Genomic DNA, 27,190 nt, shown 5'->3' with positions numbered 1-27,190 from the left:
GGCTCCATACAAAGCAAACCATGCTGATCTTCAAGGGGACTAATTTTGTCCCTTACTATCCTTTTGCACTTAATATGCCTGTCAAAACCCTAAGGATTTTCCTGAGGTTTTTGTTCATCTTTTGTTTGGACACTTTGCCTGCATTTTCTCATACTTTGTTGAAGGGCTCAAGCCCAAAATGTCAACTCTGTATCTTTCCCTTTGTTACATGAAGGACACTGACTTGCTGAGCTTCTCCAACATTTTGTTTTTTTGACTGAGGATTTTCCTTCAGTGTATGCCAAAGTAACCTTATGTTTTCTTTCTTGAGCTTTATCTTGCACTCTTTATACTCCTTAAGTAACTCATTTGCTCCATGTTGCCTATACCTTTTAAACACCTCTTTCTAACCAGATCACCAATATCCCTCGAAAACCAAGGGTCCCTATTGCCTCCTAACCTTCCCTTTGATCCTACAGGAACATACAAGCTCCTTACTCTCAAAATTTCACTTTCACTTATCTCGCACATCCTTGCCTGAAAACAATTTATCCCAATCCACACATTCTAGATCCTTTCTAACTTACTCAAAATTGGCCTTTCTCCAATTTAGAATCTCAACCTGAGATCCAGACCTATTCTTCTGGAATATAGTGTATAATTTTGGTCACCCTGCATAAGAGTACATACTTTTGTAGAAGATTCACATCAGATTGATTCCTGGGTGGAGGAAATCTATCACGAAGAAAGATTGAACAACTTGAGTTTTCATTCTTTCGATTTCAGAAGAATGAGAAATGGTCTCTTTGAAATGGTGTGAAAAAGAAAAAGTGTATATCATGGCTAATGTGATTTATGGTGTGAAAAATAAAAAATTTTAAAAAAAAATGTAAATTTTATAGAAAAGTCGATGTGGGAGGATGTTTTCCCTGGTTAAGGAATATGAAAATACAGGTCATAGTTTCAAATTAAGTGATAGACCATTTAAGACTAAAATAGGAAAATTTCTGTATTCAAAGGATAGGGAATCTTCTGAAGATAAACTCTGAAGATGCTGGGGTTTTGTGCAGTACACAAAAGCGCTGGCGAAACTCAGCAGGTCATGCTGTATCAATAGGAAGCAAATGTCAGAGCCCTTCATCAGGCATGTTGAGAATCAGGTAGATGCCCAATGAAAAAGGTGGGGAGGAAGGGCAAGGGGCAGGAATACAGGCTAACAGGTAAGAGATGATGCAGTTGGAAGGGTAGAAGAGAGAAAAAAAACTGAGAAGTGATGTGGAGAGGGCAGAGGAGAAGGAAGGAAAGAGAGTGGGAAGTTGGATGAAGGGGAGCCCTAATTTTCCAATGACATGCCTATTTAAATGTGAAATGAAGAGTTGGTACTTGCACTGCCTCAGGGAATTCCTCTGGTTGACAAAAGAGGGACTGAGTTTTTTTTTAATGATGAAGGAATGTAAAATATTGAATTTCAAAGAGGCTTGAGTGTTCTCATATTGAAAACACATGGTACATTGCCTTTATTGCTGGAGGATTTGAAGGTGTAAGGAAGGATGTACTTCTACAGTTATATAGATCATTGATGAACCTGCATACTTTGAGTGTTGGCAGGACTATTCTTGCTCCTTCTGACTCCATCAGACCAAAAAGAGCCCAGCTTTGATGGTGGCTACTCGTTAAGACTGCAAGTGACTGGAAAGCCATTCTAGTTCAGATACCAAGAGTTGAAAAATGAATCTGAAACAAAAACAAATGCTGGAAGAACTTTGCCAACGAAGCGGCTTTGGGTCAATAACCCTTTTTGGAAAAGTCAAACGATTACAATTTTCAAAGCAGAGCTGGGGAAAAAGTGATATCGGGGCACAAGACTTCACAATTTTCACCTGCTCTGATGTAATTCCACCACTAGTCATGTCATCCTGTCTTCCCTCTTTTCTGCATTTCACAGGGATCACCTCATTTTGGGACTCCCTCATCTGCTCTTCTGATTCCACCCAGCACTCCCCATGCCAACGCACCTTCCCATGGGACCTAGGAAGATGCAATACCTGTTCACTTTATTCCTTCCCATTATCCAGGGACCAGTCATTCCAGCTGAAGCAATAATTCACAAGCACAACTTCTAATCTAATATGCCGTATCCAGTGTTCACAATGTGGCCTCTATATAAGGAGGTGATCATCTTGCTGATCAACTGTGTTCATTCTGGGTTGAATTTAAATTTCCTGTTGCATGCCACTTTAATGATCAATCCCACGTGTTCTGATCTGTCCGTCTTCAGCGTCCACTGCCACCAAAGTGTAGTCCCATATAAATTAGAAGAACCACATCTCATCTTTTGTCAAGGCCCTTTGCCACCCTCTGGAATGAACATTGAATTTCCACCATCATTGATTTCCAATCACCATGTCTTTGTTCTGAGAGCCTGAAACATTGGCTGTCTGTTGACTTCCATGGTTGCTGCCTTACTCACCAAGTTCCACCAGCTTTTTACATGTTTCTCCAGTTTTCCAACTTCTGGAGTTTTTCTTGTTTGTTCCCACATCACTTGTTTCTATAAAGCTCAACAAGGCTACTTAGACCCCATCTTTCAAATGCACAATCTCTATCCGCTGGAAGGATAAGGGCAAAAAGAAAAATCATGTGAGCACCAACACACATGGAAGTTCCCCTCCAATCCACACTCCATCCTGACCGGGAAATATATCAGTGTTCCTTCACTATCGCTGGATCACAATTCGGAAACTCTCTCCCCAATGGCATTCTGAGTGTATCCATCCCTCAAGAACTGTAACAGTTCAAGAAAGCATCTCATCACCGCCCTGTCAAGAGCAATTAGGGATGGCAATTAAATGTTGGTTCTGCCTGTGAAATCCCAATCCCTGGAATGAATTTTTAAAAAATGCTCCCCTTATGGTCAATACTCATGTACCTTTTCACCTGATCTGTCTTAACCAATCTGTAAATATTCTTTAATCCCTCACTCCGCGCACCCCTAGTTCTGATGAAAGACCCTGACCAACTGTGGGTCTATAACGGTTTTATTTTTCCATATATGCTGCTTAGTTGACCGAGTTCCTGTCGCATTTCTGTTCCTGCTTCAGAAGATTTAGACTGACTTCTAGAACATTATACTGATCATTAAATATGGGAAAGTAAAATGCAGGAATAGAAAGAGAATATGCTATGTGGGAGGCAGGTCGGTCAGTATTTAACAAGCTAGTGGCCTGAAATTAGCTAATTAACTTAAAACTTTAATCCTGTTTCCCAATCCTCTGGTGCTGAGTGAATTCCAGGATTGAATGAACCCTATTTGTGTGGTCTTACACAAGTATCGTATATATTGGCAGATAAGACGTCACTTGAAGCATCAAAAAACACCCCCAAGAAAGGGTTATCCTATAGGCCAGATAGAAAAACATTGATCTTAAAATTCTGTTCAGCTACTTGATTGGTTCCATAACCCATCCAGACCTCACCCTATAACAAATTTTTAAAAAGCTACTGTAGTGCACACAATTTTGATTTTGCACTAAAATCCATGTCCAATGTGGTGTTAAACCAATAAAACAATAGTATTTTTTTTAAAACACATCACACACATTTAAAATCCTTGAAAATCACTAGCTTCGTCGACTGAGGCAAAGAACTCGACAAACACATCTGGAGTCTCGTTGTTTACACTGTCATCATATGGGTCCCAGTCTGAATCAAGTGAGTCATTGGTGTCCCACAATTAATCATCCTCTGTACCATCCAGTGGTGTTTCTGCCTCAGACGTATTATAGACTGGTGAAAATTGATAACTTCAGTTTCTGAGCAACTTCTGTTTTTTTTATTGTATTACCAGATTTTTCCTGTTCATTAAATGGCTGCACAAGCCTGTAGTACATTTAAAATCTCTACTGTGTTCTGAGTTTGATCTTACCCGCTTCAGTGCATATGCTCTGATGCTATTCCTTGTAACTATGTAGCAATCCTGCTTCTGTTTGAGTACCTGATCTGAAATATGATTTTCCAACTCTGGCCAACAAGTGATTCCTCTTCTCATCAAACATTGTTTCTTTGGCATTTCTCCACTCTCACCATCTTCTCAGTTATGTGAAATGTCCTTGCGGAAGCACAGCTGTTAGATTCCTTGGCCACTTCCTTTAAATTTTAACTTAAAACTACCTTCTTCATTTTAATGGTGGCTCCATGATAACAATTTGATTTTTAAAAAATTTAAACGAATGCTAGCAACTGGACTATGAATTGCTTTGTGACATGCTTCTCCCACCTATTGGCCACGCCCACCAGCTCAGTCAACACACATGCTACCGGTTGTTTGTGGCGGGGGTGGGGGGGGGGAGGGAAAGGGTCGTCTTATACCATTGATATGAGCTAAAACCATGAAATTCAGACTGAAATTGGGGTCTCGTCTTATCCGAAGATCGACTTATCCACCAAAATATATTGTATTTTGTTTTTATTTCCTTCAATTTTTGAATATTCTGAGTCCAAAAGCTCAGTAAAAATAATGAAGTTTAATCTTTCCAGAACATTTAGTGGACAGTGAAGAATCTGAAATACATGCTGTTAATTAAAATTACTGCAGCAACACTTATTGAGAAATGCAGGACATTAGTTTATTGTGTGCTTAGCAAGGAATGCTGAAATGTATGAATGCTGAGAGCTCACTTCAGTAATTGTTTAAATGTTTAGTACAATTGCAGAAAATATCTGCATGTATCCTAGATGTGATTGGAGAGGTGATCATGGGCAAGCTTTAAAAGGGAATTGAATGATGAATACAGTTGAAACAATGGGAAATGCTGGCAATTTCATCCCAAGCTGGTATCAATTCCTCAGTGGCAGAAGGTTCAGGGGTCCTGAGGAAGTACAGGAGATGGAACCACGCTGTCTGATCTTTATTGGCAACTTCTGAGCTGTGTTTCCGAATTGGACTTGGCTTCTAGTGGTGAGGTTACCCAGCAGCTACAGTGGAAACCTTGCCAGCTGAACCTGTGCCAGACTAAACTTGGCAAAGGAAAAGCAATGTATTCATTTGAATGGAGAGGAGCATCTAGGAGTGAAAATATTAAGTATTGGGTTATTTACATTTCTTTAAATTGGGGTTTTCTTTTAATAGAACATAGAAGAGCATAGCAGTCTCTTTGACCCAGCAATCCAGATGCCAATCTAAACTAATCCAATCTGCCCCTACAAATTCTATAACCTTCTATTCCCTCCCTGTTCATCTGTCTGTCAAAATGTTTTTTAGATGTTGCCTTTGTATCTGTTTCAAACACTGTTTTGTGTCAGCACCTTTCAGGCACCCACCATTCTGTGTTTAAAATAAACTGCCTCACAAAACTCCTTTGAACTTTCTGCCTCTCACTTTAAATCTGTAGTGTTTGACATTTCCGCACTTGGGAACAGACTCTGACCATTCACCCTATCTAAGCCTATCATATTTCTATGCACCTCTGTTAGGTTTCCCCTCCAGAAAAAATGGCCCAAGTTCGCACCTGAAGGAACTTGCAGTTCACTTCTTGATCAATCTAGGGATTGGGAAATAAACAACTAAAAGTATATGAAGAAAGAAAAGGATATTCATGTTTGGAAGAGATAATAAAAATAGGGAGGAAAGGTTAGAAATGGAAAGAGAGAAAAGAGCATTAAGAATGGAGACGTTAAGAAGAAATGTATTGAAAATGCTATTTTTAATCCAAAAAACAACATCTGAGCGTGAAGGAAAGAGAGAATTATAATACTTGATCTTTTGTGTCAGAGAACTTCATTTTCTGTGATTTACACTTTATATGCTGTTAAAGGCATATACCTACTTGTAATGGTAGGTTTAATTTAGCAAAATCAGCTTAATGGGCAATTTATGGATTATTATAATCTGTTCTTCAAGTAAAAGCCCAAAATGAGGATCGCAAAGTTAATTACAGACAACTTGAAGGATGTTCACGAAGTATCTGCTCCTTTCTTGAGGATTGCTCTGGTATTTATTCGTAATTGTACTGTTAGCTTTGCTGAGGTGATTTGCTGAGCATATTTGGCCACCTTTATTGCAGCAGAAACAATTTTTATAATGTAGCCATTTATGTTGCATTTTCTTTTGGCAGACATCCATAGGTTAACATATTATAATGCATTAACTTTTAAAGTGGATGATGGATAGCATCAAGCTGTGTAGTATTTTCCTGTGCTTTCAGACCACTGCATGAGGTTAACTGGTGGGACAGTTTTAGTAGACTGATTCAATTTACAAGAACAATATGCTGTTAAATCTGAAATGTGCTTATGAAAGAGGTAAAGTTTCATGACTTCATGGCTTTTCTTGGTCATCAGGCAGGTTATTTTCAAGGATATCAATTTTCTGATTGTAGACCGCTGGCCCACCAGCTGTGGGAGAAAGATTCACCATGCGAGACCCGTCTAAAACTGCACATCACATCACAAGGCGAGAAATGAGGTTACCACAGCCATTAAAGCATGATCGTGCAAGATTGCTGGTAGGGAACGAGCATTACTAATAGTGTAAAAAAAATTCCTTTATTGATCCTTTTATAAAATGCATTATTCCTGTATCTATTGTACACTCCCATAAGCAAATGGTAACTGAGTCTCAGCATTGTCATCCACCACCAGCCTAAATAATGTTTTGATTTTGTTTACTATATTGTATTGTTCAGTATTTCTGCCCTTATGTATCTGTTGTTTTGTGTAATTTTTGTTGCATAAATAACATATATTGTAACAAAATATAAAATGCTGGAGTATTGTGTGAAGTTCCAGTCATGCAGCTGTTGGAAAGATGCCATTAATATGGAAGTGGTACAGAAAAGGTTCAGGACAATGTAACCGGGATTGGAAAACTCAAGTCATAAGGTGAGACTGGAGTTTCTGGGATTTTTGGTTTTGTCTTGAGTGTAGGAGGATGAGGTATGACTTTGGAGAGGAATGTAAAAGCATGAGGTCAATCGTTTCTTTGCTAAGAGAGGGCAATCTAAAATTAAGGTTACAGATTTAGGGGGAAAGGCTTAAGTGACTGAGGGACACCTTTTTCACATAAAGGATGATAGATAGGTGGAAAGAGTAGCTTTAAAGGAGATTTAGACAGGTACATAGATAGGAAAAGTTAGAAGGATAAAAAGAGCTTTTAGCATATTGGCCTTCAAAATCAAAGTATTGAGCATAGGAGTTGGGATGTTATTGTAAAGTTGTATAAGAAATTGGTGAGGCCAAATTTGGTGTTTTGTGAGCAGTTTGGGTCACCTAACTACAGGAAAGAAATCAATAAGGTAGAAAGAGTGCAGAGAAGATTTACTGGGATTTTGCCCGGACTTCAGGAACTGATTTACAGGGAAAGGTTAAACAGGTTAGGACTTTATTCCTTGGAGTGTAGAAGAATGAGGGGAGATTTGATAGAGGTATTTAAAATTGAGGGGGATAGACAGAGTAAATGTAGGTTGGCTTTGTCCATGGAGGATAGGTGAGATACAAACCAGAGTACGTGGGTTAAAGATATAAGAGAAAATGTTTAGGGGGAATTTCTTTGCCCAGAGAGTGGTGGGGGTATGAAACGAGCTGGCAGCTGAAGTGGTGAATGCAGACTCAATTCTAACATTTAAGAAGAATTTGGACAGATACATGAATGGGAGAGGTATGGAGGGCTATGGACTCTGTGCAGGTCAGTGGGACTGGGCAGAATAATAGTTCAACACAGACTAGAAGAGCTAAAGGGGCCTGTTTCTGTGTTGTATTTTTTTTCTTCTTGTTCTATGATATGAGCCAACTCCAGGCAAATGGACGAGCTTGGACAGGCAACTTGTTTGGCATGGAGAAGTTGGACCTAAGGGGCTGCTTCCATGTTAGAATATTCTATAACTATGATTATGATCCATTTAGTAAATATTTCAGAGTAGGAGCACGATGTTTTGAAAGGGGAGGGTGAATAGCGAGAGATCTTGGCTGTGGTCCATATTGGTATTAATGACATAGGCTGGAAGAGAAAAGGTCCTTCAAAGTGAATATCAGAAATTTAAAAAGCAAGACCGCAAGAGAAGAAATAGAATGATAGAGCATATGAATGTGTGGTTAAGGAGCAGGCAGGGTGGGGTGGGGGGTGGGGTGGTGGGGAGGGATTCAAATTCTTGGACCATTGACAAGTCTTTTGGGGCAGAAAATTGGATTGCATCTGAACTGGAGGGAGACCAATATCTTACTTTGGAAATCTTCTAGAGCTACTCAGGAGAGCTTAAACTTGTTTGGAAGGTATATGGGATGCAGATAAGAAGGTGTGTGGGATGTGAGGCAGATGAGAAACTTGAGGTATATGTTGAAGATAAAGTGAGCAAGGCCATGAGGCAGAGCAGGGGTAATGAAGGACTGACCTATCACCCTCTGACCCTGACTGGGTAGGGCTGGGTAGGCCTTGGATCAGTCAATCAGATATCCAAGGGATTGTTGACTTTTATATTGCCATGCCCAGTAATAAAAGCCAGAAGTTCAATGACTCATGACAAAATGTCTTGCCACTTCTTCTGGATTCAATTAGTAAATTTCTTGAAGGCATGGAATTAGCTAACTACTCTTCAAATCAGTTGAATTGTAACGACACTGAATTACCACAGCTTACAAACAAATAAAGAATACACTCACTTGTATCTTTCAGCACATCAAATTCACTAAATACAGCCTTGCATTCTTCAACTCCCCAAACACCACCCAGCTGAATCCCTTTGACCTTCTCATTGGTTCACTGTCACACAGGTGATCCTGACGCTCTCACTCTCCTCCTCGTGCATCTGAGATTCATCACCTGACGCAATGGTGACAAACCACCCCCATCAGCCTCTGAGCCATACTTATTGGAATTGTCCTGCTAAGTAAAGGTCTAGAAGGCTGAGAGTTCGGCCAGACCTCGTGTGATAAGCCAGGTAAAGGTGCCACTGGTCCTCTGGCTCCAACGCAGAACATGGATCATTGATATACGCTGGCTTGTTGATGGAAACAATGTCAGCTTTTCCATTCCTGTCTTTCACAAAAGTCTTCGGATGGTGTCGAAAGACCTGAAAAGGACCATTGTAAATGGGCTGAAATGGTTTGCAAACAGCATTATGCCAAAGGAACAATATTGTAAATCACACAGCACTTGGGGCATGCAGGTGATGCTTGCTGTGTAGGACTAGTTTAGAGTAATGTCATGTTTTCCTGAAGACTATTAACATAACTAGCCAGATCAAACTTGCCTGGCAAAGTTAACATTGTGCCATATACCAGCTCAGCCACTGAACATCCAAGATCAGCCTTAACAGCAGGATGCACTCCAAGGAGAACCATGGACAAACGTTCACTCTTTGTAGATTTATCACCACCTGCTGTTAATGCTATCTTCAGTTGTCAATGGAAATCCTCAACAAAGCCATTGTCCTGTGGATGGTAAGCCATGGTGCACATATAGGTTGTGCCCAAAAGATTAGTGATAGCTTGGAACAACGCCGACTAGAACTGAGACCCTTGATCTGTCATAATAGTGCCTGGACCACTGAAAGATGGTATCCAATGATCCACAAAAGCCATATTTACAGTCTCTGCAGAGATGTCCATGATAGGAAAAGCCTCCTGCCACCTGGTAGGGCAGTCTTCACACTTGAGCAGATGAGTGTATCCCAGAGATGGTGGAAGCGGGCCTACCAAGTCCTGGAAATGGGAATCAAGAACAGTAAATTCCCCCAGCTTAGATTTCGTGGTCTGGAGACTTTAGAGCATTTTGATATTGCAAGCAGGTCCTTGCCCATAATACAGCATCCCATTTAACTAGTTTGATTGATGCTGTTCTTCCAGGATGCAACAGATTGTGAAGACACTCAAATCTCCCATTTCATAGCCGCCAGCACAAAAGGCCTAGATCTTCCTGTGGTGGGGGGGGGGGGGGGGGGGGGGAGTCACAGACTAACTTTCCACCCAATTCATCCAGAGTCATATCTTTAAGATGGAGACCAGAGTTGATCCAGCAATACCAGATGAGATCAGGATTGGTGTGCTATGCGCAAGCCATAGAAGTTAAATTGATGGCAGCAGCTCCACAAGTAAACTGTACTTCATCCTCTGACTTATCACACTGAGGGCAGAGAAATGCACTTTGAGGATCATGAACCATGCTGGTGCATTATTTTTTTAAAAGGGGTGAATCTTTAGTTTGACCTCCCTGACTGCTCCGGTAAGGGGTTTCTCCTCAACACTATCCATTTTAATTTAGAATGCACTGTGAACTCATGGGGTCACTACTTGTAATGACACTGATTTACCACAGCTTACAAACAAATAAATAATACACTCACTCATATCTTTCAGCGCACTATGAAGTCAACTTTTTTTTTATTACTCCATGAACACAACACTGCATTCTTCAACTCCCCAAACACCACCCAGCTAAACTCCTCTGCCTTTCTTATTAGCTCACTGCCACACGAGTGGAGTGATCCTGACACTCCCCTCTTGCATCTGAGATCCATCACCAAGATACTGATGCGACCACGGCAGAATATGGCATTATCTGTGATGATACCAGATGGGACACATTCCCCTTCCACCCCTTCAAAAGGATTAGCTTCCATTATGTGCTTATTGATATCTGCATGAAAATGAAGAATTTATTAATGCTGTTTGGGTAATAAATACTGACTTAATCAATACTGTTAAGAGCATAGAAACATGAGAAATGGGAGCAATAGGAGTCAATTTTGGCCCATCCAACCAGCTCCACCATTCAGTTCATAGTTGATCTGACCTGTGGACTCAGCTCCACTTACCCATCTTGTCCCGATAACTCTTAATTTCCCAACTATGCAAAAATCAATCTTACAGTGTCTTAAATACAGTACATATAACAGGACAGCCTCAACTGCTTTCTTAGAGAATTCCACAGATTCACTACTCTCCAGGAAAAGAAGTTCCTCCTCATCTTCATCTTAAACCTACTCCCCAAATCTTGAGGTTATGTCCCCAAGTTATATTCTCACTAAACAGTGTAAACCACTTTCCTGCCACTACCATTAAAAATTTTGTTTCTTTAAGATCCCCACTTATCTATCTGAATTACAGTAAGTTTTATCCCAGGTGACCTGAAATGAGACCAGAACTGTACACAGTACTCCAGGTGCAGCCTCTCCAGTACCCTGTACAATTGCAGCGGAACTTCCCTGCTCTTTCAAGCTATTAATGCACCGACCCCTGCAGCACTCCTCCAACCATTGATTGCCAACCAAAGAAATGCCCATTTATTCCAACTCTCAATTGGTCAACCAATCACTTATCCATGCTAAAACATTACCCCCACTCCATCCAACCTTATCTCATATGCGGCACTTTCTTGAATGCTGTCTGGCAATCCAAGTAAACATAATTTATCCGTTCCACTCTTGCTGTTCCCAATCTACCTCGGCTCATTCTATCCTCTTAGAGCATAGAACATTACTGCACAGTACTGGCCATTCATCCCATGATGTGGTGCACAACAATTTAATCCTTCCCTACCTCAAACCCAGAACCCTTTATTTTTCTCACATCCATGTTCCTATTGAAGGCATGGAATTAGCTAACTACTCTGCAAATCAGTTGAATTGTCTTCTTTTTCTTTTCTTTGGCTTGGCTTCGCGGACGAAGATTTATGGAGGGGGTAAAAAGTCCACGTCAGCTGCAGGCTCATTTGTGGCTGACAAGTCCGATGCGGGACAGGCAGACACGATTGCAGCGGTTGCAAGGGAAAATTGGTTGGTTGGGGTTGGGTGTTGGGTTTTTCCTCCTTTGCCTTTTGTCAGTGAGGTGGGCTCTGCGGTCTTCTTCAAAGGAGGTTGCTGCCCGCCAAACTGTGAGGTGCCAAGATGCACGGTTTGAGGCGTTATCAGCCCACTGGCGGTGGTCAATGTGGCAGGCACCAAGAGATTTCTTTAGGCAGTCCTTGTACCTTTTCTTTGGTGCACCTCTGTCACGGTGGCCAGTGGAGAGCTCGCCATATAACACGATCTTGGGAAGGCGATGGTCCTCCATTCTGGAGACGTGACCCATCCAGCGCAGCTGGATCTTCAGCAGCGTGGACTCGATGCTGTCGACCTCTGCCATCTCGAGTACTTCGACGTTAGGGGTGTAAGCGCTCCAATGGATGTTGAGGATGGAGCGGAGACAACGCTGGTGGAAGCGTTCTAGGAGCCGTAGGTGGTGCCGGTAGAGGACCCATGATTCGGAGCCGAACAGGAGTGTGGGTATGACAACGGCTCTGTATACGCTTATCTTTGTGAGGTTTTTCAGTTGGTTGTTTTTCCAGACTCTTTTGTGTAGTCTTCCAAAGGCGCTATTTGCCTTGGCGAGTCTGTTGTCTATCTCATTGTCGATCCTTGCATCTGATGAAATGGTGCAGCCGAGATAGGTAAACTGGTTGACCGTTTTGAGTTTTGTGTGCCCGATGGAGATGTGGGGGGGCTGGTAGTCATGGTGGGGAGCTGGCTGATGGAGGACCTCAGTTTTCTTCAGGCTGACTTCCAGGCCAAACATTTTGGCAGTTTCCGTAAAGCAGGACGTCAAGCGCTGAAGAGCTGGCTCTGAATGGGCAACTAAAGCGGCATCATCTGCAAAGAGTAGTTCACGGACAAGTTTCTCTTGTGTCTTGGTGTGAGCTTGCAGGCGCCTCAGATTGAAGAGACTGCCATCCGTGCGGTACCGGATGTAAACAGCGTCTTCATTGTTGGGGTCTTTCATGGCTTGGTTCAGCATCATGCTGAAGAAGATTGAAAAGAGGGTTGGTGCGAGAACACAGCCTTGCTTCACGCCATTGTTAATGGAGAAGGGTTCAGAGAGCTCATTGCTGTATCTGACCCGACCTTGTTGGTTTTCGTGCAGTTGGATAATCATGTTGAGGAACTTTGGGGGACATCCGATGCGCTCTAGTATTTGCCAAAGCCCTTTCCTGCTCACGGTGTCGAAGGCTTTGGTGAGGTCAACAAAGGTGAGGTCAACAAAGCTGAATTACCACAGCTTACAAACAAATAAAGAATACACTCACTTGTATCTTTCAGCACATCAAATTCACTAAATACATCTTGCATTCTTCAACTCCCCAAACACCACCCAGCTGAATCCCTTTGACCTTCTCATTGGTTCACTGTCACACAGGTGATCCTGACGCTCTCACTCTCCTCCTCGTGCATCTGAGATTCATCACCTGACGCAATGGTGACAACCACCCCCATCAGCTTCCGAGCCATGCTGATTGGAATTGTCCCGCTAAGTAAAGGTCTAGAGGGCTGACAGTTCGGCCTCCGGTGAGCAGCAGGCAGGATACGACTTTTGTCAGCCTCAACCCGAACTTGGGCCCTGCCACCCTGTGCCGCTGGAAGCTGCTCAACAAGGACAAGGAGAACTGATCCAAGTACAGTGATGTAAAGGCAGTGGAGGAGTTCCTGGAGGATGTATGGTTCCAGGATCAGACAGTGGGAGGACCCATATCTGAAAAGACAGGTGACAGCCTGTACTTTGTGGACACAAGAGATGAAAAGAAAGACGTAATCCACAATAAAGGAAAATTGAAGCTGCTGTGGGTTAACCTCATTCTACAATCAGACTCCAAAGTGCCAGTTCCCAAAAATATTTCAGCCCATCAGTTACTATATAATTTCTAGTCATTTGAAGTAACTGATGGTGAATCAACCTTCTTAACTATCCTATTAATTTGTGCGACAATCTTGAAAGATCTATGGACTTGGACTCCATATCCCCTTGTTCCTTCACATTAAGAACCCTGACATTAACCATGTCTTCAAGTTTGACCTTCCAAGGTGCATCATTTCACACTTATCCAGATTGAATTACATCTGACATTTTTCTGCCCAACCCTGCAACCTGTCTATATCCTGCCATAACTTATGACAACCTTCTACACTATACACAACACCTCCAAACTTTGTGTCATCTGCAGAATTACTGACCAATCCTTCCATTTCTTCATCCAGGTCATTTATAAAAACCACCAAGAGCAGGGTCCCAGAACAGATCCCTACACAACTCCACTAGTCACTGCTCGCCAGGAAGAATACATTCTTTCTCCCACTACCCTCCACTTTTTGCTGGCAAGCCAATTAGTAATTCACGCAACCAAGGTTCCATGGATCATTGGAGATTGGATTCTACCTTGTCAAACATCTTGTACATCCATATATGTCGACCACCACCAAACATTCATCAATCATCATATTCTCAAATACTAAATTAGTCTCCTAAGGCATGTCCTTTCCCTCAGGGGCATGACTTGCCCCTGACTTCTCCTGAGAAGAAGATGCTTCTCTAACTGTTCATAAGACCTGATCCTAAAAATACTCTCCAATAGTTTGCCAATCATTTACCCAAGACTCACTGGTCTACAAGTCCTAGGATTCTCCCTATTACCTTTCTTAAACAAGAAGATTATATTTGCCATTCTCCAACCCTCCAGTATCTATCCTTTAGCTAGGGAGGATACAAAGATCATTCTTAACACCCACCAATCTCTTTCCTTGCTTCTTATAAAGTCAGGTCCCAAGGACTTAACTGTCTGATTGTTTGCAGAAGATCCAACACTTCCTCCTTCTGAACCTCAACATGCTCCTGCCTGTTCTACATTAATCTCACATTCACCAAGGTCCCTCTCGATGGTGAACACTGAACCAAAGTATTCATTTAGGACCTCCCCTAGCTCCTCTGCCTCCAGGCACATGCTATCCCTATTACGAGTACCTGTTTTAGTAAAATGTGATTATCACTGAAAGGGATAGTATAGAAAGGAGGCACTGAATTGTCACAGTTGACATTTCACACAAGCACAAGTCACCATCCAGTGACAATCTGATACATTGGAAGAAATGAGGGAAAGTTTGTTCCTGAATTCAATACTTTTGCAAAGGAACTGTGATATTTGCAGAGAGAACCATTCTGACGGCTGGAGAGAAAACAGCTTTTTGAACCAGCTCTTGTGGCCAGCTTTTTTTTGTGGAATTCAGGGCACAGCCAGCTCTGTGAATGACTGGGCCTTTTCAGAGGATTGACCTGTGCCAGGAGAGTCTTTTTAGGAAGAAAAGTGCATCATTTTGACTGTGACTCGCAGTGGAGGTCACTTAGAGGTGCCAGGGTCTTGGAAACTTCGTGGAGACTGTCCAGTTCAAGCCTTGTCTACAAAAAGACAGGAGTATTATGACCACAACTGTGGAAGAACATTTCTTCAAAGGCAACGCAAGAAGAATTCTTGAGTCTATAGAAGCCACAACTCCAGTCTTCCCATCAGTTTAACATTAATTCGGGGCCTTAAATTTCAACACTGAATTTGAAAGACTGAACTTGTTATGTTTCTTGCATTACTCACACACACACACACACACACACACACACACACACACACACACACACACACACACACACACACACACACACACACACACACACACACACACACACACACACACACACACACACACACACACCTCTACGGCCCACAGTGGTGCACTACAGTTACTACAGTGAGAAGGGTGTATTCTTATGTGGTTACAAAATAGCTCACATTATTCAAACTATATAATATCCCTCCTTCTCAAGATTAAGAAAAATTGTGTTCTTATCATTTTCTTTCCAGTGCCACTTAAATAACTGAACTTATACATTCATTTATTTACACAACTATTGTTAAATAGTTCTTATCAATATCACACTGGTGGCAGTATGTTGCTTCTCCATCTTGTTGATTTGGCTGCGACCGTTGGGCTCTGTGTTGCTGGCACGTGTAGGTGATGTAGCTTGTTGTGCTTCACCTGACAACTGCTGTGTTGATGTTTCAGTATTAGAGGTTGTGGTCTCCTCACTTGATATTAGTGTTGCAGGCTTTGCTGGTATTAAAGCTTTCTGCTTCATCACATCTTGTGATAGCCAGATGTGAATTCTGTTTCTCCTCAGCTGATTGCCAGAGTCTGTCTCAACAATGTATGATCTTGATGTCTCAGCTTCTCTGATGACCTTTGCTGGGATCCATGTTTTCAACATTGGTTCTTGAATATGCACATTCTGTCAATGTTTGTAAATGTTTGTTATAATGCTGGCATCCTTCTTCTGGTTTCCTCCTGGTCTTCAGGAGGGTGTATTTTCCTTGGTAGAGTTATTTTGTATCTCCTGCCATTTAGAAGTTCTGCCGGGAACTTAATGTCAGCCATTAAAGGAGTTGTTCGTAATGATAGAAGAGCTAGGTATGGGTCTTCATTTGTTTCACGACACTTTAGTGTGGGTTTCACAGTTTGCACTTGTCTTTCAATGACCTCTGGGGTAGTAAGGGGATGATCTAGTGATAACAAACCCATACTCTGCAGCCAGCTTTCTGAATTCTTGTGTTGTGAACTGTGTTCCATTGACACATATTACGTGCCTGGGTATTCCTTGTTCAGCAAGGAGTGCCCTCATTTTTGAGGTGATGGTTGACACTCTCAGGTCTTTTACCCTTTTGATGAATGGAAACGTAGAGTAGTAACAGGCTACTATTAAATACCACTCTTGATTCTCAGTGAACAAGTCTTCATCCAATGTGTGTCATGGTCTAGCAGGTACTTTCTCTTTTTGTGGTGTGTTTCTGTACTTTTGGCATATCTGAAATGTAGTCACCATAGTTTTAATGTCTTTGTATATACCAGTCCAGTACACAGCTGACTTTGCATTTCTTCATTCCCATGTGGCCTTCATGTATTTTCTGGAGAATCCCTTTCTGCATTGTTTCAGGTATAATCAGTCTTGATCCAGCCAGCAGAACCCCATTCTCCAACGATATGTTGTCTCTGATGGACCAATATTGACGTAATGAAGGCTTAGCTGCTCTATCCTCTCTGGCCATCCTTGTATAACCTGTTGAGAAGGCATTCGCAACACATTGTCCTTACTGCTTTCTTCTCTGATCTGGCTTAGCTTATTACTGGTCACACTGACGAGATGATGCATCTTGATCCCCATGTCTTCCATTTCATATTTTTCATTCGGGGAAAGTCGTGACAAGGTGTCAACAAGCACCATCTCTTTGCCTGGTATGTATTTTAAGTCAAAGTCATAGCATTGTAGTCGTAGAAGTAATCTCTGCAGTCTAGCTGCTGCCTTGTTTAGGTTCTTTCTCTGGACATGGTCCAGTGGGCGATAATTACTTTCCACTATAAACTTTCTTCCATCCAGAAACTTGTGAAACTTCTCGCATCTGCATATAACTGCCAACAGCTCTCTCTCAATATTGGCATATCTGGTCTCCGCTGTTGTTAGTGCTTTTGAGGCAAAAGCTATTAGTTTTCCTTCTTGTACTAATACTGCACCAAGGCCTCTGTTAGATGCACTTACTTGCAAAATGAGGGCTTTTTTTCTCTTATCATAGTATCTCATCTCCACTTCTCTTCATATTATTTCTTTGAGCAGGTCAAAACTTCTCTGATGTGATGGTGACCACTGAAATTCTCTGTTTGCTGTGTAGTCTGACGTATGTGATATGAAAGAACTTGTGTACTGGACCATCCCAAGGAAACTTCTGAGTTCCTTTTTGTCCTTTGGGTGCTCCATCTCGACAATGTCTTTAATGTTCTCTGGGCTTGGCTTTACCCCATCAGGAGAATGCACCATTCTGAAGAATTGGCATTCCTTCTCTTTTATACTGCATTCGTCTGCATTAAGTTTAATTCCAACTTCACTTGTTCTCTCCATGGCCTCATGTAGATGAAGATCATGAGATTTTCCATCTCTGCCAAAAACTTGGATGTCATCTGCGATGCCAACAGCACCTTTACACCCTCTATAGGTCTCATCGACCTTCTGTTGGAACATGTCCTGGCTCACCTTTAGGCCGAAAGGTAGTCACAGGAACATGTAACGACCAAATGAAATATTGAACATTGTTAGAAGTGTTGATTCCTCATCTAGTTTCATGTTGCAGTATCCATTGTAAGCATCTAGCTTGCTAAAGATCCTATTAGTTTGGCTGTGATGTCTTTATCCATCTGTTCTTCACGTATGTGTAAAACACATTGGGTTTTCCTTTATTCTACTTGCTAAGGGATTCTCATGAACTTTTCTAGCTCTCCTAAGTCCTTTCTTAATTTTTTTCCTAGCTACCATATAATTCTTAAGAGCTATTGTTGACTTTTGCTTCCTGAACTTTACATATACTTCCTCCTTCCTCTTGAATTGCTGTCTCACCTCTCTGGTCAGCCCCATCACAACAGGACTAACCTATTCGAAACCTGAGCAAGTGGTCACTAATCATCCTCCATATTTCTGCTGTGCTTTTCTCTGAGCACATCTGTTCACAATTTACTCTCCCTAGTTTCTGCCTAATTCCATTTGAATTAGCCCTTCTCCAATTAAACACTTTCCGATTTTGTCTGCTCTTAGCCTTGTCTGTGGCTATGCTAAAAGTCAGGGAGTTGTGGTCAGTAAATTTGTCAGACATGGCCTCCCCTTCCTGAATCCATGCTTGATGGAGCAATTTCTATCCAGATGTCTCACTATTTCTTCCTTAATGATAGCTTCAAACATTTCCTCAACTACAGGCATTCAGATGACTGGTCTATAGTTTCTGTTTTTTCCCTATATCCTTTTTTAAACAGTGGCATGACATTTGCTGTCTTCCAATCTGCCAACACCTGCCCAGAGTAAATTACCAAAAATGCATCCACTGTAACTTATATCTTGTATCATCTCTCTCCATTGCCCTGATCTAAAAACACTACCTCAACTCCCTTACCTTCCTGTCTATCCTGAGGCCCCTGTTGGATTTACAACAAGCATGGTCAAAATAATAACAAATAAAGCATAAAGCAGTCCCGCTTGGTTGGATTCACGGATTTGCAACGTGGATTTCCTTCTGAAATAATTGTATGTATGAGCTAGAAATTTTCAAATGCCCAGTTGACTCAATTATTCTTTGCAAGCTTTTGATTTCTTTACTTTTTAATAATTGAGACTTTTCTGATGTGATTTGGTCTTATTTTTGTCTAACTGTAACTTTTGTAATTCATTGTTGGAGGTAGTAAACATAGCCCCTGGGTATTCAGTTTGATAGATGATCAATGAATAATTTAGTTATTTCTGGAAATGAGTTTCCTTAATAACCTTTTCAAATGCCAAATGCCCTGTGAGCATTGCACGAGATCTACCCAGCATTTTTCCCTTAAATTGATCGATATGGTCATTATTAACATTGATGTTTTAAAGTGCAAAAGATGAAATGGCTCTGTAAATAAATGAAATATAATAATTATGCCATTGCTTAATTATTGTGAGAATTTGACAATGGCTTTAATTAGGTGCAGTTTCTAGAGGCTTGGTAAGTATATACTGTATTTTCATTTCTTAATACCATCAAGAATTTCTCTTGAAAATGTAACAAAAATTTATGTCCACAAGCAAAATAACTGGTAACAGTTCTCCTGGTAAGTCATAACTATTAGTATATTTAAATAATTTGCTTGACAATTTAAGTCAAAAGAGGATCAATTAAGATGACTATTTTAAAATTCCACTCATTCAGATCTTCCTTAAAACTGCCCACCACTCACTCTTTTTTTTCTGTGGAAGTATTTTCTCTTTATGGATCTACAGTTCCAGTTGATCTTCTTTCTGACAGCCACATCCATGATATAGTGAAACGAGTCTTTATTGTTTTGGATAATCAAGAGTGGATAATATTCACTCTTTACTGTATAGGCACAACAGTTAGGCAAACTGATCCATGAGGATGATGTCCTTAGAGTAAGGACACTTTGAACCAGCAACATGCCATGTTAAGAATAAACAAGAAACTCACTAGGATGTTGCCTGAATATAGGGCTTTAGTTTCAAGAAGAGATTGGATAGGCTGCGATTATTCTTACTAGAGCGCAGAAAGCTGATGTGTGACCTTATAGAAATTTATAAAATTAAGAGAGGCATAGCATATTTTGAACCTTTTTTCCAAAAGTAGGGGAGTCTAGAACTAGGCTGAAGGTGAGAGGGGAAATATTTGAAGGAGATTACGAGGCTAGTTTTTAGCCCCTTTCACACTGCCAATTATACCTGAGTTAACCTCCCAATATCGCGGGTCAAATTGCACGATGTGAAATGACATAACCGATCAGGGTGTATAGATTTCAACCGGGATCTGATGCATGGAGGGAGCAGGTTGTCAGAGCCCAGCTGAGTTAACTCACCAATCGCTTTCTGGCAATGTAAAATGTCAACCAGTCCAACCAGGTATGATCGATGACATCAGCACCTGTGTGTGTGTATCTCAGTGGTGGGCTCTAGTTTTAAATTGGCGTTTTTAAAACAGAAAGTCAGAATAAGCCTCTGTTTACATCTATGACTACACAACTCAACCTGCCAATCTGCCTCCTCCTCCTCCTCCTCCTCCCTGATTTTCCTTATATGCTTCATGAAACAGTGATCTTCTTCGGCCGGTGTTTGTAACACAGCATTGATAACAGTGCTGACAAGACATGCCTGGTTTATAATACAACCACGGAGTTGCAGAGCCAGCGTTCAAAAATCAAATCCGTTCTCCATTACTAACTGCATGATTAGACTTCTGTGTGACTTCCGATGAGTACATACCACGTCACCCACAATGTCATTGCTGGAGGTGGGACTCTCCCCCCCCCCCCCCCTCCCACCACCTCTTAAAATCATGAGTTTTAGAATTACCTGCAAATAATGGTGCAGTGTGAAAGGCTCCCAGGGTCAGCTTGCCCTACAAATTTTTCTGTAAAGGTTGGCAGTGAGAAAGGGGCTTTTCACTCAAATCGTGGTGGGTATATGGAACAAACTGTCAGAGGAGTTGATAGAGGCAAGTCGAACAATAGCATCTAAAAAGTATTTGGACATAGATAGGAAAAGAGTGGAGGGATGTGGGCCAACTGCAGGAAAATATGATTAACATAGGTATAAATCTTTAATGCAGCTGTCAGGCTAATATTAGAATGGTCAAAATGCTTCAGTTTCTTGGTAAAGTAGCTTTAGTAAACTCCTCACAATTGTCTTTCTCCTATCTTAATTTGGGAATATGATGAGAATCCTGTCATTATTATTTTTTACAACCTAGAAATATACAAGCAGAACTTGCATATCGGCAACAACCCAGAATGATAGGTTCACAAGGAAAGAATGACACTCGATGGAAAAAACAAGCAATCCCCCATGGAGAAAAGAGGAATTTGAAACAAAATTTTTAACCTCAAATAGAAACCACCATTTCACTTTATGTGGCCAGCTTGAGGAGGCCAAGTCTTGGGGCTTTAAATATCCCCAGGTTTTATAGAGAAAACATCTTTTGAATCATCTAGTCTAGAGACACAATGTTTGTTGTGGAACTTGTAAGCATTTGATTTACAAATTGGAATGCAAGTCTGCAGTGAAAATCTGGCATCAGTTGGTGTCTTCAAATTAAACAGGAGAAATCAGGCAGCCTGTCAGTTAGTTACATGAGATTAGGTCTCCCATTTCCCAAGCTACACCTCTGTCAACTGTGCATTATCAAAAAATTATCTCTGTTTTTTAACCAATATTTTAGATAAGTTGAAAAATTGTCTTAAGCTTTCATCATCAGTGGTTATACTTCTGTTGAAAGGCATTCACAGAAAGTGGTGAATAAAAATATATATACATTTAGATATAAAACTGACACCACCGTAGTTTGATCCTGGCTCCAATCGATTTGCATTTATTGCATCTTTTTTATCATCTCAAAACAGCATGAATGAAGAACTTTTTATGTATTAAGTAAGTAAATAAGAAATGTCCATTAACTACTTGGACTACAAGGCTTTAGGAGACAATCCGGGCAAACCGTTACTGAGCTTGTCTTGTTTTATTAATTGTTTTCAGCAATCCCTTCAGTTGTACTTCCACAGCAGTTCAAGATATGGCATTAGTCAGGAAGGGCAGTTACCACGTTTACAAGCTTTCTTTTTCATGAATGTAAATGAATAAAAACATTTTATAGCAGTCATTTGCATGGGTCTGTTTTGAGTTCTTGCAAAATTTATGATCGCTGAAAGCAAAAGGAAATCGAGGAATTATGTGAAAACCATCAGCTTTCATTTTACTAAGTGTATTTTTTTCTCATAACTTTTCTTTCACAGAATTGTAGCAATGTTGAATGCACAAGTATAATCTGTCACATTGGTGAACTGCGGAGGGGGCAGAGTGCGGTGCTAAAGATTCGGTCTCGCATCTGGGTCCAGACCTTCTTAAAGGTAATGCGCATAGTTCATTGTGAACCTGATGTATAGTGGCCTACAAAGGAAAAGGCTAGTCTTGAATGAAGATTCTTAAAAGAACAATCGGTTAAAACATTCTTTGGTTGGATTGGTTAGTTATTTCCCTGCATTTAGAAATTTGCGTATCTATTCAGTTCAATGAGGGTTCATGGTTTCTTCAATGTTACACACATTACCTACAAGATTTTTGTTGTATCTGTAAATTTTTCAATTAATCAATTCTGCTTCTATGTTTTAGCCCCAGTTATAAATGCTGCTTCTAATACCCTTGAACGATCACTATAAAATGTTGTATAACAACACAAAAGGGTATGATTGAATGTAACTTCATCAAAGTACTCAATATTCCATGTGGTTTGTTGCTGGGGAGTTGGGTAGAATACACTTGTGCACAGATTCTTCATCAAACATCTTCATCTTCTGTATGAATGTGCCAGCTATTAGCTAGATGTGATGCAGAATTAAAATGCAAATCTCTAGTTTTGGAAATGTTGCAATTCTGCAGAATAAAAAAAAAGATAATGGTGTATTACCACAGACCATAGAATCAGATAGTCTTCATTTCTTGAACAAGAAAAAAAAAAGTTGATTTGTAGTTAAAATAAAAACATTTTGGTTGCATTGGGTAAATTTGTGCCCAGTTTTTCAGCTATCATGTTCCTGCTTTACTTGTTTAATTTTGGAAATTTGTACTCGAGCTCTATAATCTACAGGTGCAAAATGAAAAGCAGCTCCAGAGCCACTGTTTCCACTTTTCCCAATGGGACAGAAACTCGATTCTAAATTATTAACATGCTGTTTGGAGCAATTGCAGCTAAAGAGCCCTAATCTGCCATTTAGTAATGTAATCATCTCCAAACTTTTCCAGTTTTACATGTGCTCTATTATAAGATCCAAGTCTCCAGTGTCTGGGGCACCTCTGGTCTCATCATTCCAAGCACCATCTGCACCTGAACCTCTGGCCAATATCTTCAAGAAGGGAGACAAAAGATAGAGCATAAAAATAAAGAAAATATGAATTTGAGTCCTAGAATCATGAACAGAGTATAAAAGCCATCTTTCTTGAAGTTTGAAAGTCTGTGGATGGAGGCCTGGGCAATTATTTTTTTTAAGTACTTAAGTAACAGCAGAGACTATGTAAAGACAAGATTTTCTTTTGAACTAATTGAACTCTAAATTAGATTGCTTAACACATTTTATCAGCTTCACAATGTGTTTGTTTTTAATTCAAAACCCATTAAATTTTTATGTATGCAACTGAACAGATGTAAAGCTTTTTTTTCAAGGTCTCTATTTCATTCCAATTGCAAGTCATTGTTATTGTCACCAATGTCATCTCTTGAATGACTGATGTGAATATGGTGGTGACTTTTGCCTCATAGATCAGCCCCCTCAAGAAGTTCCTTATGCTGATTTTTTCTGTAGCTTGCTTCAGTTGTGCTGGCTACCCAAGTTTTCAAGTGGAAAACCTTGCACAATCTTTGGCATTCTTCTGACATGTAGATGTCTGGAATTCTCTCATTTCCCTTCTCCTTGGTTAGATACAACTCTCTGGATGAGCACCTGAGCCACATAAAGCTTTTGACATTTATTGGCTTAAGACATATCCCCCTGAAGTATCTGAATGCGCAGTCTTTACAGTACATATTTTTATTATATTAAAGCAATCAATAATGTGATTGAAATGATGACCTAAAGATTTTTCAAAGTAGATGCATCTTAATTTTGATTGTTTGCTCATGGGAACAATAGTAACTATGCACAGAAAATCTTTTAATATTGTAGACTATTCCAGGAAAAAGGAGCATTATTGAACAAACTGTCATAAAAGGAGAAATTGAGGGAGACGTTCAGGAATGCCTTAAGATATGAGAAATAGGGAAGCAGAGAACTCCATAACTGAGGACCTCAGTAATTTGGAGATCATCGGTGATGGGATGGATAAAATAAGGGTTCAGTAGGCCAAAATAATTACAAAACCTGAATTTGTATCCAAAAATAATACTCCGGCTTCAGGAGGAATGAGCTACAAGTACTAGCTTAGGAAAGAATTGTTGACTTTGTGTGATCTGCACAGGTCTTTTAGCAAGTCTGTCTGCTAGCTGGTTGAGGTGGACAAGAAAAAATAAATCTGGGCTAGGAATGCGTGGCGGTTGATCTGAGAGTGGGATGGTACTAAATGAATAGGGGTAATTATAATAACTGCATGAGTTCCCAAATTCTCAGATGACCAGCAGAGTACAGGCCTGTTACCCAAACTGCTTCTTAGAGAGTTTCCCTGATGCTCATGTGACCTTTGGCAAATTATTTTACCTGTTGTACTAATGGATCCAGAGCAAGATTCTGGGCAGAGTTCCTCAAGTAATCAAGTCAAATTTATTGTCAACTGGTTTCATAAGTACAACCTGATGAAACAGTGTTCTCTGGTCCTTGGTACTAAACATGCAGACATATAACGAGACATTACACACATACAGACAAATAATACATATGCAAAACAAGTATTTTATCTGTATAAATAAATATTGTTTTGTACATATTCTCATATGTCTTGGATGGTTAGTGTGAGCAGTTCTTTGGTTATTCAGCATTCTCACTGCCCATGGGAAGAAGCTGTTCCTCAGCCTGGTGGTGCTGGCTCTGATACTCCTGCATCTCTTTCCCGACGGGAGCAGCTGAAAGATGCTGTGTGCAGGGTGGAAGGGGTCCTCAATGATTTTGCACACCCTCTTCAGACAGAAATCCTGGTAGATCATGCTGATGGGTGGGGGGGGGGGGGAAGAGACTCCATTGATCCTTTCTGCCACTCTTATGGTCCTATGGATTGACCTCTGGTGCATTTCTCTGGAATAACCATACCATTCTGCGATGTAGCCAGCAAAGACGCTCTCAATAGAGCTATAGAAGGTTGACATGTTGGTGGTCAGTAGCCTTGCCCACTTTAGTCTTCTCAGGAAGTACGGTCACTGTTGCACCTTCCTGACAAGTGAGGAGATGTTGAATGTCCACGGTAGGTCACTAGTTAAGTGAACTCAAAGGAACTTGGTGCTCTCCACTCTCTCCACTATGGAGTTGTTAATGTGAAGTGGAGGGTGGTCATTCCTGGTCCTCCTGAAGTCGATGATCATCTCCTTCATCTGGTCAGCATTGAGACTCAGGTTGTTACTCTTGCACCATTCCACAAGATTTCCACCTCTTCTCTATATTACATCATTGTTGCTGATGAGGCCAACTACTGTTGTGTCATTTGCATACTGCTGTGTCATTTGCAAACTGATGTGTCATCTGCAAACTGTTGGAGCTGGATATGGCGATGCAGTCATGGGTCAGTAGCATGAACAGGAGTGGGCCGAGCACAGCCCTGAGGAGGGCCAGTGTTCAGCGTGATGGTTCTCCACATTCTGCTACAAACACAGAGAAGCAAAATGTTTAGGTGGAGGAAGATGAGTTGGCTACAATGGGGCAGGTTATAGAGAAGTTCAATGGCAGCTGGTGGTGGAATAGGACAAGAAGACAAGATGACTATAGAGGTATAATGAGAGACCAGATAGAAACAAAGGGTTTGTGGGGGGGGGGGGGGGGGTCGAAGATGTTGGGGGAGGAGAGGGCTTCATGTTTATACATGTTTCAGAAATTGGGAAGGGCACAGCCAGAACAATATTTGAATGTAAGGATGTGAATTTTGCACTGGCATTGGGACAAGTAGCCATGCAAAGATTGGGATGATGGTTGGGTGTGGCCATGTCTGCTGGGAATCATGCAACAGGCAATGTTTATTTATGGTCTGGGCTGGTGAGCATTGGAATGGTTGTAGGTGATTAAGTCATGAAAGAGGAATGACCCATGGCCACAGCAATGCTGGCAATTTAGTCTTTAATGCAATAATAAATGGCCTTCACCCTTTAAATCAATGTTATCAAACTTTCTATCACTCTCATTCCATTCATCTTCTACTATGCAGGCTTATGCTTTGAATCACTAGTGCCCAGTACTCCTCTGGGTATTCAAGAATGTGGAATCTTTTCATTCCGTGTGTTATCATGGCCCAGATTGTTTCCTCTTCGGTGGGAGTCTGCATGCCAGAAGGATGAGTGATTTAAAAAGTCTGATGACTATAAAGCTGTGTCGGTATTTCAGTGGAGTACAATGGCATGAGAGAGCAACTGGCCAAAGTCGATTGGAAGGGGGCACTAGTAGGGAGGACAGCAAAGCAACAATGGATGGATTTTTTGCCACAAATAAGGACGGTGCAGGATAAATATATAACTAAAAGAGGAAATATTCAAATGGGAAAAAATGTCACAAATTTTCCTGACAAGGGAAATCAAAGCCAGCATAAAAACAAAAGAGAGGGTATACAAGGAAGAAAAAAAATAGTGAGAAGATTGGAAAGTTTTTAAAAACTTGCCAAAGGCAACTAAAAAAAAATCTTAAGAGGGAAAAGATGAAGTATGAGAGTAGGAGTGCAAATAATATCAAACTGGATACAAAAAGCTTCATGAATATAAAAAGAGGTGAGAGGACCACTTGAAAATGACGCTGAGAAATATTACACTGGATGACAATATTTTTCAAAAGGTTTGCTTCCTGTTTTAAAAAAAAATTGTATTGTGATAGACAACTTCAAGCTGAACACGGAGATAATTTCAGACTTGATGTATCACATTGGAATCTGGAAGAACATTAAATGGACTTCTGTTGAATTTAGCATAGTGATGCTGACATTGTGTCACCTAAAATGTTTTGCCACTGATTTTAGTTTGTACTCAGCATCTGATGCCTCTCATGTCAGTGTCCAACAATAGCCAGTCAGTTTTGATGGATTCCAGTTTCCTGATACCAGTTTTCCATGGTCTCAATGTCCTGGTGAAACCTTTCACCACATTCATCACTGATTGCATCAAGATCAGCAGGGAATAAGTCTGTGCAAA

The 27,190-nt window shown here is 40.8% G+C and overlaps 1 protein-coding gene across 2 annotated transcripts in view; it reads left to right on the top strand.

The window, feature by feature from the left end:
* Positions 1–27,190, top strand: part of itga8 (integrin, alpha 8) — a 284,139-nt gene that overhangs the window by 216,707 nt on the left and 40,242 nt on the right. For both annotated transcript variants that reach the window (XM_069914329.1, XM_069914330.1), the window contains exons 26-27: positions 6,357–6,482; positions 22,122–22,235. In XM_069914329.1, the coding sequence (XP_069770430.1) occupies positions 6,357–6,482; positions 22,122–22,235 (240 nt within the window). The remainder of the gene's footprint in view (positions 1–6,356; positions 6,483–22,121; positions 22,236–27,190) is intronic.

The sequence above is a fragment of the Narcine bancroftii genome, chromosome 1 (assembly GCF_036971445.1).
Source record: "Narcine bancroftii isolate sNarBan1 chromosome 1, sNarBan1.hap1, whole genome shotgun sequence".
Taxonomy (NCBI): domain Eukaryota; kingdom Metazoa; phylum Chordata; class Chondrichthyes; order Torpediniformes; family Narcinidae; genus Narcine; species Narcine bancroftii.
The sequence above is the reverse complement of the archived record's forward strand: the minus strand, read 5'-3'. Positions and strand labels throughout refer to the sequence as shown.